The sequence below is a fragment of the Pristis pectinata genome, chromosome 20, assembly GCF_009764475.1.
Source record: "Pristis pectinata isolate sPriPec2 chromosome 20, sPriPec2.1.pri, whole genome shotgun sequence".
In the NCBI taxonomy this organism is placed as follows: Eukaryota; Metazoa; Chordata; class Chondrichthyes; order Rhinopristiformes; family Pristidae; genus Pristis; species Pristis pectinata.
Genome location: NC_067424.1, coordinates 8,823,560 through 8,836,332, shown reverse-complemented (window position 1 = coordinate 8,836,332; position 12,773 = coordinate 8,823,560). Strand labels below are relative to the sequence as shown.

The 12,773-nt window shown below is 39.6% G+C and overlaps 1 protein-coding gene across 4 annotated transcripts in view; it reads right to left on the bottom strand.

Moving 5' to 3' along the window:
• The window catches only part of zc3h11a (zinc finger CCCH-type containing 11A), a 33,614-nt gene that overhangs the window by 3,573 nt on the left and 17,268 nt on the right, over positions 1-12,773 (bottom strand). For 3 of the 4 annotated variants that reach the window (XM_052034547.1, XM_052034545.1, XM_052034546.1), the window contains 6 exons: positions 11,767-12,099; positions 10,901-11,113; positions 9,235-9,326; positions 7,942-8,251; positions 1,886-2,061; positions 726-793 (listed from right to left, as the gene is read on the bottom strand). In XM_052034547.1, the coding sequence (XP_051890507.1) occupies positions 726-793; positions 1,886-2,061; positions 7,942-8,251; positions 9,235-9,326; positions 10,901-11,113; positions 11,767-12,099 (1,192 nt within the window). The remainder of the gene's footprint in view (positions 1-725; positions 794-1,885; positions 2,062-7,941; positions 8,252-9,234; positions 9,327-10,900; positions 11,114-11,766; positions 12,100-12,773) is intronic. The other variant, XM_052034548.1, reaches the window with a different exon arrangement.

Sequence of the window (12,773 nt, the reverse complement as noted above, 5' to 3'; positions counted from 1 at the left end):
GACAATCCACGGAGAAGCACTGCATTAGACAGGGTCCAATCATAATCCTGCCCAAATGAAGTACTCCCCCCTCCCTTTGTATTCAAGTCCCAATGAGACAAAGACCAATGTTGTTAGCCCATGTTCTGTATCTGTACACTAGGTTTGGGATTTGTATGCTTTGATATCCAAATCTTGCTGGTGCTCTGCTTGCACTGGCTTTGTTGCTCATAAACTGTTTATTCCACTTTGTCATTTCCTCATTCTTCTAAATAAACTGCTGTGCTGTCAGGTGGGTTACCTCATAGCTTGTCACCTTGTTACCTTTATATTCTACTCGGTGTTTAACACAAGAACTCATTGCGACACTTTCCTCTGCACAGCCACAATTTTTCTAGTGTCTTTAATTTCACTTTTGTTTGGAAGTTTTCAATTAGAAGGAGCTAGCTAGGTTTCTTATAGATAGGGGAATCAAGGGATGTGGGGACAAGGCAGGAACAGGATATTGATTGTTGAGGATCAGCCATGATCTCAAAATGGCGGTGCAGACTCGAAGGGCCGAATGGTCTACTTCTGCTCCTATTGTCTATTAATTTGTAGGACATGGGCACAGTTGGCAAGGCCAGCATTTACTGTCCACTCCCAACTACCCGAGAACGGAGTGCTTTGTCAGATATTTTCCGGATTACAAGACCTTGCAGGATTTAAAAAACGTTCTGTGCAAGATAATGCTATTGAGATCTCACCTTCCCTTGGATCTCTCTGGCACTTGCAAAGCGGTTCTCTCTTCCTCCTGGACAGGTGATGGCCCCGACTAGGGAAAAAAAATTCAAAATATTATGAAGTGCAGCATCTTTCACAATCCTTGCAGAAAGAGCAAATGTTTAATATCAAATGAAACTGAAGACAACCTATAAAAATGCTGGAGCGTTACTTACAGACTAACTACTTTTCATACAGAGTAACTGTAGAATCCTTGGAATTGATGAGCATCTGGATCTCAGAATATGGTGCAAGAGTAAAATGATGGTGATGCCATTTGGCAATACACCAAGCAGATATATATTCCCCCATTTTGTCATGCCCTGAAGCAGGGTGTTAGATAAACATGGTGATTTGTCCCAAGGATATTACAGTTTACTAAAATTTCCAACGAATTCCCCTCATTTCTCAAGGTGCACATGGTGATGGGGTTACACTGTATAATGATGAGTTTTCTAGCCTTTATTTTCTGACTGGGGGCATCACAGGCAAGACTAGTATTCCCCAAACACCCAAGATGGTGGTAAGCTGCCTTTGTCAACTGCTTTGGTCTTCCAGGTAGAGGTACTCGCGCAGTGCAGGTAGGCAGAGAGAGAGTTCTAAGATTCAGACCCAGTGTCAATGAGGGAATGGTGATATATTTCCAAGTCATGATGTGTGACTTGAAGGGGAACCCAAGGATGCTGTTGTGCTTGCTACTCTTTTCATTCACGGTGGCAGAGATCACAGATTTGGAAGGTGCTGTCAGAATAGCATAAGAAAATTAGTACAGTGCATTTTTAGCAGGATACACACTGAACACGCTAGCAGATACACAAATGTTAACTATGGACAAGTCTCTACAATACCCTCTTCTAGTCTTCCAGTGCTAACTACCACTCCCAAAGGAGGGTACTGGAAGAGATAAAAGGGCAGAATTTTCTGCTATAATGCCATATATTCGACCATCCAGCTGCCCTTAGATTTAAAGTGCATTTTGCATTGGGATATGATAAATCTTTAACTTGACAGAAGCCAGAGATCATTTTTATTTTTGAAATCATAGAAAAGGGCCTTTCCAGCTAAGTTAGTAACAGCCATTATTAACCCACAAGAAATGAACTGAAATGTGGTTGAAACAAGTATTAACAATAGAGGTCCTTACAGTAATGATCTTCTCCGAGGATGACGGTTGCTTCATCAAATCAGTGGTCATGGTGTTGAGGGGTTTCACTGCCATAACAGTTGAAGGATGGTTGTCAGGGGATTTGCGTTTCTGGCTAATCCTCACAGGGCAAGAGTTCTTCACAACTGATGGTTTCACATTTAATTTGGGTTTCACTGTAAGAGAGATAACAAGAGATTAGAGAATCAGAAAAGAGATTAATGTAACCTAATCATGTGCATGACATGTCTACCCAATGAAGACAGTTCATTATAAACAGATGCAATAAACAGTGAAAAATCATGTAAAACAGATGCTAGAAATCTAAAACAAAGTGCTGGAAATACTTAAGCAAGTCAGGTTGCATCTGTGGGATGAGAAACAGTTAGTATGTTCAAGGTTAAGGCCCAAGGCGAGAATGTGGAAAGAGGCCTTCGACCCGAAATGTTAATTCTGCTTTTCTTCCCACAGATGTGGCCTGATCTGCTGAGTATTTCCAGCAATAGCTGCTTTTATTTTGCATCAAATAAAATATTGCTCAATTCAATATGCCATCATTATACATTAAAACTAATCTTTGAAACTTTAGCTTCAGATAAATTTATCAAATGAACCCTATTAAAAGGCACAAACTCTTAACGTAGCAAAGAGATTCATCCAGGAAATGGGCTCTTGTTTTACTACCCTACTTTCTCTTTCTCGTTTCAGGTGAATTTTGCTCATACACAGGCACCAACCAGCTTGTCAATCCATAAGCAAAATGAAGAGTAATGACAGATGTGAACTAGAAAAAAGTGAAACAAATAAAAATTGATCTTGAATCAGGTTTTGGGAAGAGACTGAAGAGAGGATTGGAAGGAAAAAAAACAAAAGAGGAAAGCAGCAAGTAGACATTAGAGTAAAGAATCATAGTCGAGAGCAATGAAGGTGGCGGCGGGGGGGGGGGGGGGGGGGGGGGGGGTGGAGATGAACCTGACAGAAAAAAGGGAAAAGGGAATTTTCTTTAAAAAACAGAAACCCAAAACTATCATGGACATTTTGCATGTTAGATTGGATCACAAGTTGAATACAACTTAGATCACAGACTCGTTTAATAAGCAGTCTCATCGGTTGCATCAGCAAAACTGTTTGATGCAGCAAACATACAAATCGCTTTAAGACAAAAATCTACAAGAAAAATGGCCCAGTGGATGATAAATTAGAGAGTATATAGATCAATGGAAAAAGCTTCTAAAGTTGCCAAAAAATAGCAACAAGCCCAAGTGTTGGGAAATTTCAGAATTCAGCAAGAGGACTTAAAAAAAAATTGATTTTAAAAAATGTAGAATTTGCATAATCAAGTGAGAAACTAAGAGACCTGATCTATGCAAATGGAAAAAGATTAGCAGAGTCAGAGATACAGTACGGAAACAGGCCCTTCGGCCCACTAAGTCTGTGCCAACCACCAACCACCCATTTACACTAATCCTATACTGATCCAACTTTTATTGTCTTCCCACGTTCTCATCATCTCCCCCTCATATTCCATCACTCTCCTACAAACTAGGAACAATTGACCATGGCCAATTAACCGGCAACCTTCAGATCTTTGGGATGTGGAAGAAAACCAGAGCAGCGGGAAGAAACCCACGTAGTCACAAGGAGATTGTGCAAACTCCACACAGACAGTTTCCAAGGTCAGGACTGAACCCATGACTCTGGTGCTGTGCCCCCCAAATATTTATTCAATTACTTTAAATTCCCCAGCTGCCATACTGGGATTTGAACAATGGACCAGAACTCTGCTAATCCAGTAATTTAACCGCTATACCACCACATGCAGGTAACTGGCGATAGAAGAAATTATATTGGGGAATAAATGACACTGCAAAAACTGAATAGCATCTGTTGTCACAGAAAACACTTAACAATGGGGAACAATAGGTCAAGAGAGATTGAAGATTGAAATGTGTGGATCGGCAAAAAAGTAAACTGGAGAAACTCAAGAGGCATAACACCAATAATTACCCAGGACCTGATGAATTGCCTCCCAAGGTTTACAGAGGTGGCTATGGAGATAGCAAATGCATTAGTAGTCATCTTCTGAAATTCCATTGATTATATAATGGTTCCTACAGATCAGGAGAACTTCACTATTTAAAGAGGGAAGAGGAGAGAAAAACTGAAATACAAACTAGTTGGCCTGACATAAGGAAGAAAAATGGCATTTTGGCCTTCCCTGCAAAGGGGTTGGTGTTTAAAAAAATAGGGAGGTTTTGCTGCAATTGTACAGAGTGTTAGCAAGGCCTCACCTGGAGTACTGTGTAGTTTTGGTCCTCTTACCTTAAGAAACTATAGTAACATTGGAGGCAGTACAAAGAAGATTCACCAGGCTAATTCCCAGGATGAAAGTGTTGCCCTATCAAGAGGCACTAAATAGTTTGGGCTTCGAGTTTAGAAGAATGAGGCGGGTGGGGGAAAACGACCTTATTCAAACATACAGGATCCTAAGGAGGCGCGACAGGTTAGATGTTGGGATATTTTCACCAGTGGGAGAGTCTCTAATAAGGTGACACAACCATGAAATAAGGGGCCAGTCATTTAAAATTGAGATGCATAGAAATTTCTTCATAGAGGGTGGCAATTCTCTGGAACTGCCTGCCCCAACATAATGATGGGAGCTGGATCATTAGAAGTATTTAAAGTGGAGGTGGATAAATATTTGATAGAATGAAGCATAAAGGGTATGGAAAAAGGCCAGCATAGATCAGCCACGATTATACTGAATGGCGGGGGCAAGCTTGAAGAGCCTGATGCCGACTGCTCTGCTCATATTTTCTTGTGTTCTTTGTGTTGGAAGTGTTAACTGGGAACTTAAATAACAGAACTGAACAGACGTAATGTGAATTTGTGAAAGAGAAATCATGTTTGACAAGTTTTTTTTTATTTGTGGGTATAATTAGCAGATTAGACAAGGGGAAACCCAAAGAATCTGCTATATTTGGACTTTCAGAAAGTCTTTGTGAAATAAGATTAAACAAATATATAAAAAAAATATGGGAATGCAGGTAATATATTGGAATGGATGAGGACTGGTTAATGGACAGAAAAAAGTAGGAATAGATGGGTTATTTCAGGATTGGGAGGCTGTGCAGAGACCGATGGTGGAAATAACTGGTCACTATCTATATTCATGATTTGGATTAGGAGACAGTCTAAAAGAATGGGCAAGAACATAGTAAGTAGAATATAATATGTAAAAATGTGACATTATCTACTTTGATATATAAAATAGAAAAGCAGTGCATTTCTTTTTGAAGTGGTGAGAGACTGAAAAGTGTTGGTGTTCGGGGGAGCACAGTGTCCTCGCACATGAATCACCGAAAGCTAACATGTAGATACAGCAGGTAATTAGGAAGGCAAAAGGTACATTGGCCTTTATTGGAGGAGGATTCAAGTACAAGAATAAGGACGCCATTCTGCAATTACGCCTTGGTGATATCATACTTGAAATTATATACAGGTGTGGTCTTCCTGCCCAAGGAAGGATTTACTTGCGTAAGAGGGAATGCAATGAAGGTTCACCAGATTGATTTCTCAGATGATAGGACTGTTTTATGAAGAGAGATTAGACAGATTGGGCCTATACCCTCTATGGTTTAGAAGAATAATAGAATCTCACCGGAACATAATAACCTTTTATAGACTGTCCCTAAAAAGTCAAACCCATCCTGCCTGAATGACTTCCGCCCTGTGGCCCTTACACCAATAATAATGAAATGTTTTGAGCGATTGGTTATGCGGCATATTAAGACCTGTTTTCCTGCAAACTTAGATCCCCTACAGTTTGCAATATAGAGTCAATCGATCCACAGAGGATGCAATCTCCTTACACTGTCACATCTGGAGGGGAAGAATACATATGCCAGGATCCTCTTCATCGACTTCAGCTCAGCATTTAACACGATCATTCCACAACAGCTGGTGGAAAAGCTGAGGCTGTTAGAGGTGGACACTGGCATTTGCAGTTGGGTCCTCAATTTCCTGATGCAGCGGCAGCAGATAGTTAGGGTCGGCAGTCATACATCAGGAACCATCTCAGTGAGCACAGGCTCACCTCAAGGCTGCGTCCTGAGCCCTTTATTGTTTAGCCTGCTCACACACGACTGCATTGCTAGATTCAGCACAAACTACATCATTAAGTTCGCTGATGACACAACAGTGGTGGGTCTTGTCAGTGACAATGATGAGTCTGCATATAGGATGGAGGTGGAGCAGCTAACAGTATGGTGTAGATTCCACAATCTCACCCTCAATGTGGACAAAACAAAGGAGATGGTGATTGATTTTAGGAAGGCTGGCAAGCATGATCATACACTATTGATGGTGCTGCTGTGGAGAGGGTCAGCAACATTAAGCTCCTGGGAGTTCACAGCGGATGATCTGACCTCCATTATTAACACTGTAGCCATCGTTAAAAAAGCCCAGTAGTGGCTTTACCCCCTCCGGAGACTCAGAAAAGCAGGCCTCCCTATTCCATATCTCATCACTTTTTACAGGGGCACCACTGAAAGCATCCTGACCTACTGCCTCACCTCCTGGTTTGGAAGCTGCAAAGCCTACGAATAACAGCAGTTCAATAGGATGGTGAAGACAGCTAGCAGGATCATTGGTGCCCCTCTCCCCTTTTTGATGGAGATCTATCAGCAACACTGCATTCGCAGAGCTACGGCCATCATTAAGGGTTTTCATTACCCTTCTCACGACTTGTTTTCCCTCCTGCCGTTGGGGAAGAGATATAGGAGCATCTGCTCTAGATCTAGTAGGATGCTGAACAGCTTTTTCCCACAAGCAGTCAGGATCATAACTGGACTGTGTCCCCTTCCACTTCCACTGACAAGCTCTCCCTCCACACACACGTACAGACCCACATCAATACAGAAACAGTTTGATAGTTACCTGATACGTTGAACTTCATCTCGAGCTGAATAAGCACTTATTAATACATAAACGCACTTTAACATATGAATATGTGGTGTTGATACGTTTTTAGTTTTGTTTTAGAGATGTTTTTATAGACTATTTTAGATATTTATCACTGTTCTTTTTGTTGCACTGATATGAGCTGGTGAGAAACAGTATTTCTTTTTTTGTGTGTATGTAAATACTCAAATGACAATAAAGCAAATCTTGAATCTAAAAATGAGATGATCCTCTGGCTGGCATTTTTAATTCTCAAAATAAGGAGCTGACTATTCAAGACTAAAATGAGAAGAAATATTTGGATATTAAGGAGTCAAGGGACATGGGGTTAGGACAGGGAAGTGGTGCAAGGCAAAAGATCAGCAACAATTCTGAATGAAAGGAGGCCCAAGGGCTTACTCCTGCGTCTATTTCTTACGAATCCTCTGGAATCTGCAAGGCAAAAGATCAGCAACAATTCTGAATGAAAGGAGGCCCAAGGGCTTACTCCTGCATCTATTTCTTACGAATCCTCTGGAATCTACACCGAGACACACGTGGGTGCGCACTTACCACTGGTGCTGCATGTCAGGGTCTGATGAATTTTCATTAATGTCGGGGTAGCAAGCACATTGAAAAAAAAATCCATGTCTCAAAACAAATGAATCATAACCATAGTTCCATTAATGATCAACAAATGATAGCTGACGTCCACAGCCAGAGAGAGTACGGGCTCACACCCCTAACACCCCCTCCTCCCCATCATTGCTTCAGGAGAGAAATACGGGCAGGTGCCTTAACTGAACTATAAATGCCAAATCTGCCAGCAATGCTCAAAAGATGTGATTAATACATCAGTGCTTCATAATAACTGTATTGATCATATCAATACTTATTTAAAAAAAAACAGGGCAGGACAGGGTGAAGGAAAAACAGCACTTTGCATTTTGCTTTGGTTCAAGAAATAAGTGATCCATATTAATTAGTAAAGTATTATTTTAACCCAACAAAAAAAAAATCAGTGTGTGTCAGATTTGCTAAATTCAAAAGGTCTATAGATCAGATTAGAAACAAAGGTGAACAACCAGATGTAACTGTAACTCTAGGACAGATACCTTTCAAACTAAGTGGAGGTTCTGCTGCTTCAGGTTTGGCAACAATCAGGTTTTCTTCCTTCTTAACAGCCGGTTGTTCAATTTCAAGAAAGTTGTTTGGTTTCAGATCCAGTGAAGATGTTGGCTGTTTATTCTTCTCTGCATCCTGAATCTCACTGTTCATTTTGTTGGCAGGCATCTCTTTTCCTGGAGTTTGACACTGCTGTTTCTCAGTTTCCTGTAGTTGTCGAAGGCGTTTTTCCTTCAGTATTTCTTCAAAGCTTTTAACTTGCACATTCTGCAATCTTGGAGTTTCCTTTCTAGTTTCAAGCTACACAATGATAGAATTTCATTAATAAATGCAACAGAGAAACATACCATTTTGTTGCAACCCATTTATTTTGATCCATTTTAGCCTCCTCCTGCATCTATGTTAACCTACCATTTCCACCACTTTCTCTTTTATAACTTCCTTTTTATAACTTTCTCTTAACCACATCAATGCTATGTGTGAGGTGCTCCGTGATGATTTCTTTGTCACCATTGTGAAAAATCATTTCTTAGTGACAATCTTACATTGATGACCTCTAGTTTTACAGTAATTCTGCTTGTGAGGAGCATCTTGTCTATCAAAATCTTTCAGAACTTTGAGCTCCATTAAGTCACCGCTTATTCTTTATTCCAGAACAGATTCAATTTGTTGATCTCTTAATTATTATAACTTACAGTTCAGGTAATATCTTTGTAAATCTTTTCTTGCTTCCTTAACATGATTATTTACACTTTTTAATGATAGAGCAATCAGAATTGGACACAATACTTCATGTGGTCTATCCAAGATGCAGCACAAGTCATCAAAACTTCATACTTTATAATCCTATTCCTTTAGAAATAAATGCAATTCTGTTTAACTTTTCTTAAAAAGCTTTGTGAAACTCCTGTTTATTGTGATTTGTACTCCGTGACCCTTTTGTTCCTCAACACTTTGATCATCACTTGCCAACTACTACGATAATAGTAAAGACCACAGTGTAACAACCTACAATTCACTATTTGTGCTACTCCTCTCTCGAAAGTTTCATTTGCAGATACTTGCAGTCTCCAGGACAGTACTTGCACACAGTTCTTTCTGCAGAGTAGAATTAACCCAGTACATAAGCAGATGTATGGATTGTCTTGAACACATTATGTTGCTGCTTATTTTCCAGCTATTTCACTCAAATTATAAAATAATTCCTAAAAACAACTTGATCATACAACATTAGTCCTACCACAGAAAGGATGAACTTTTGTTTCTTGTCAAACTGCACTAACCTTCTGAGATTCTTTGGAGTCTCCATGGGCAGCAACGGCCACTGATTGTATATCCATTGGTTCTTTATCTGTCTTTTCTGGCTTGACAACTTCTGCACAGGAGGTATACAATGTTATAAAACTATCTTTGAATAGCAAGCAGACAAATGTTAACATATTTCAATTGAAATTTGAACTTTAAAAAGAAAAAGCAACAGGAACTGCCCTAATCAGGTGGATTTAGAGGGATAAGGGCCAAACGCAGACAAATTGGACCAGCTTGTGGGCACCTTGGACAGCATACACCAGTTGGGCCAAATGATCTATTTCTGTCCTCGTGGCCAATTTGCTGATGATCCGTCACTGAAGCATTTGTCCTAATCCTAAATGTCTGCCCATTCTCATGTACCTTATCCCACTTCCCTTCAATGAAGTGATAAACACCCACATAGTCTCTTTAACCACCATCTCTATCAGTGTATTTCTCAACCTTGCAATCCTGTGCAAAAACAATTTCTCCTGACAATCAACCTTCTATCAATGGATTTCTGTCCTATATTACTCAACTGCTAGAACAAGACTGCATTTCTAGCCAGTATACAATAACTTAAACATTTATTATCACTCTAATAAAATCATCTTAGTTAGGTTTTAATAAAAACAGCACAATTTCTCTAATCTTTTTATTTCTTCATATTGTGCAATGCCCTAGAAATTAGATTTAGTATGCCTGAATTTACAACAGATATTCAAATTTCAACTTTGGATTTCTACAAACACTTGTGTCTCTTGACATCATCATTAATCCTTTAGTTTATTTCTTTTTTCAAAGCAGTTTTACAAATGATTACTTCTTTTGATATAACAAAGAGGAACCTCAAAAATTCTTATAGTTAGTTCAAAGTCAAAGTCAATCTGTTCCCAAAAGGTTGCATTTTTCAGTTATGGAGATGTTGTACAACATTAAAGGAGCTAGGCAAATTACTTCTGCACTGTTTCAACATTAATTTCAAAGTGGAATTAACTTGTGTCACAAAATCAGTGGCTTGGAGTTAGAACTGCAATTAGGAGAGAGCGCTGCCATTCTGATGGAGGAATTCTTGGAATATTGGCTGCTAGCAAGTATGCATTAGCTGAAGCAACACAGAAAAATGGATTTGCAGATGACAAGGTGGGAATCTGGCAAAAATATTTGAGAAGTTGATCCTTAGAAAGGTATGCATTTTTGGCACAGTAGGTATCTACTTGTAGGTGGGACATATTTTATGCTGGCATACACTGCTTCACTGCAAAAATGTTACCAGACAGAATTGATTTCCCATCTCACAACACAGTGACGGATGCTCACAGAATTACAAATATAAAGGCAACAAACAGTAAGCTTTTGGGACTACACCTGAATTCGTACGTAAAAAAATAACGTGCTTTCCCTTTCTGTGATTGAAAAAGCCTGGGAAACAGATCTTGATTTGAGATTCCAAACTTGACCAGCATTAACTTCTACTAATCTTAATATCAGCAAAGGGAACAATGCTGCAAAAATTTCTATACATTTGCACAACACAAGAGATTTACATTTGAGGTATCGCATTATTTAAAATGTAGCTGGGGAGCTGGTCTGTTAAAATGCAGAGAGGGCTGTTGGCTCACAGGTAAAAAAGTAAATATTAGAGTTTAGCAACCTCACCTATAGGTTTGGTGATTCTCAGCAGTCTCTTCCTGGTAGGTGGAGCCTCGCTCTTTGGCTTCTCAGCTGGTTGCTGTGTCGCAGGACTTTCCTGGTTCTCTTGTCTCCGCAGTGCCTTCTCACGTCGAATCTCTTCCAAAGTTTTAATCCTTACTTGTTCCAGCGACTTTGCCTTCGTTACACTTTCATCAGGGGATGCCTTCTGACATTTCACTGTAATACAATACAGATTAGAAGGTCCGAGGAATCATTAAGTTTACTGAGTTAAAGATGAAAGGCAAAATAATATTTCAAGTGAAGCAAAATTGCCTTTTTGTTTTTCCAGAAGCATTAAGATATCAGAAAAATAAGTACAATTAACAAATAAATTTGATGAATTAATTGTACACAAAGCTAGACCTAAGTTTTACAGTGCCAGAGAAAGTTCTACAAATATATACACTATTTTACACTGCAAGATATCCCGAGAGTACCAAGAGTAATGAATATCTAGAGGTAACAAGTGAGGAGAGGGTTTGAACACTATGATCAGATGTTAGTTACTGGAGAGACTTTTGAAGTCAGAAGTGAAAACAGGGGAGAACTTCAGAAATGCAAGGGATTGGTGGCTGGATGCTCTACTGCACACGAACATAATGAGGCAAATCCAAGAAAAGGCTGATTCACAGGAGAATAATGACAGCTAATAGCCTGCACCATCATCAGCATGTCTTACTAGAAGTGGAAATTTATTTATGTACAGAGCCAGAGAGAAAATGGAGCTTGTTGCAGACTTAACGTATAGGGTGATGGGAAAGCAATATGAGAAAGCATATTTCATAAAAATTGATGCCAATTATTGATAAGGCAACAAAAACAGAACACACCTTTGCCTTTTGCAACTGCTGGCCTCTTGTCCTTTCTTGGGTCAGCTTCAGGTTGTTTTGTGGCTGGATTATCCTTTCCAGTCTCTTCCTGGCGTTCTCCCTGCTTCTTCAATAGAGATTCTGATGTAGTCTTTACTCTAACAGTCCTAATGATTTTAGATGCCTCCTCCAGCAAAGTGCAGGCCTGGGCAGGTGTATTACGACTTGCAACACCAACCGTGGAGTCTCCATTGCTATCACCGAGGTCCCTCTTGGCAGCCTTTTCTCTGCGAATCTCTTCCAAAGTTTTCACCCTTATTTCTCCAGATCCTTCTGTTTTATTTATAGGCTTTTCTGTAATATGTAAAGTATTTAGTCATTTATAGTACTCCACAGGCTGCCAATCTGAAATTGGATTCTAACATCAGATAAAGTACAACATCTTTGAAATTTCTACACACTTCTTGTACAATACCAACTGCTGCAACTGTAAAATGAAATGCACATTTCGAAGGAGATCTAAAGAGTAATAAATCACCCAGGCCCACCAGTAAAACAATGCCCTGGACAGGTTCAAGAGAGATGTCTAGCAAATAGCAACAAAGTGCTCTTTGTGGTAATCTCACTATAGGTTGTTCTCCAAAACTATGTTAGTAGTAGAAAGCAAAGCCTGCCGGTGTATTGGGACATAGCAGTGACAGTGCTGTCTTTTACATGATTCCCATTTTGGGCAAGACATCTGAAAGATGCCAAGATTAGATTGGACTGAAACAGATACAAATTATTCTAGTATAAAACAGAAGCTCCTGAGGGGTAGGTTTCACCACTACAACTGGAAGGGAAACTGTAGATGGTCCCTTTTGGAATGCATCTTGAAGCAAGCATGATCCACTGGAGTGGATTGGTTAGATTACAATCAGACTTCCTGAACACTGAACCTGGACTCCCAAAATGAAACTACAGGGAAGTGAGGAGGAAAAAAAAAATCACACTCAAAAGGCTATTTATGTAAATCCAAACAGGTTTAG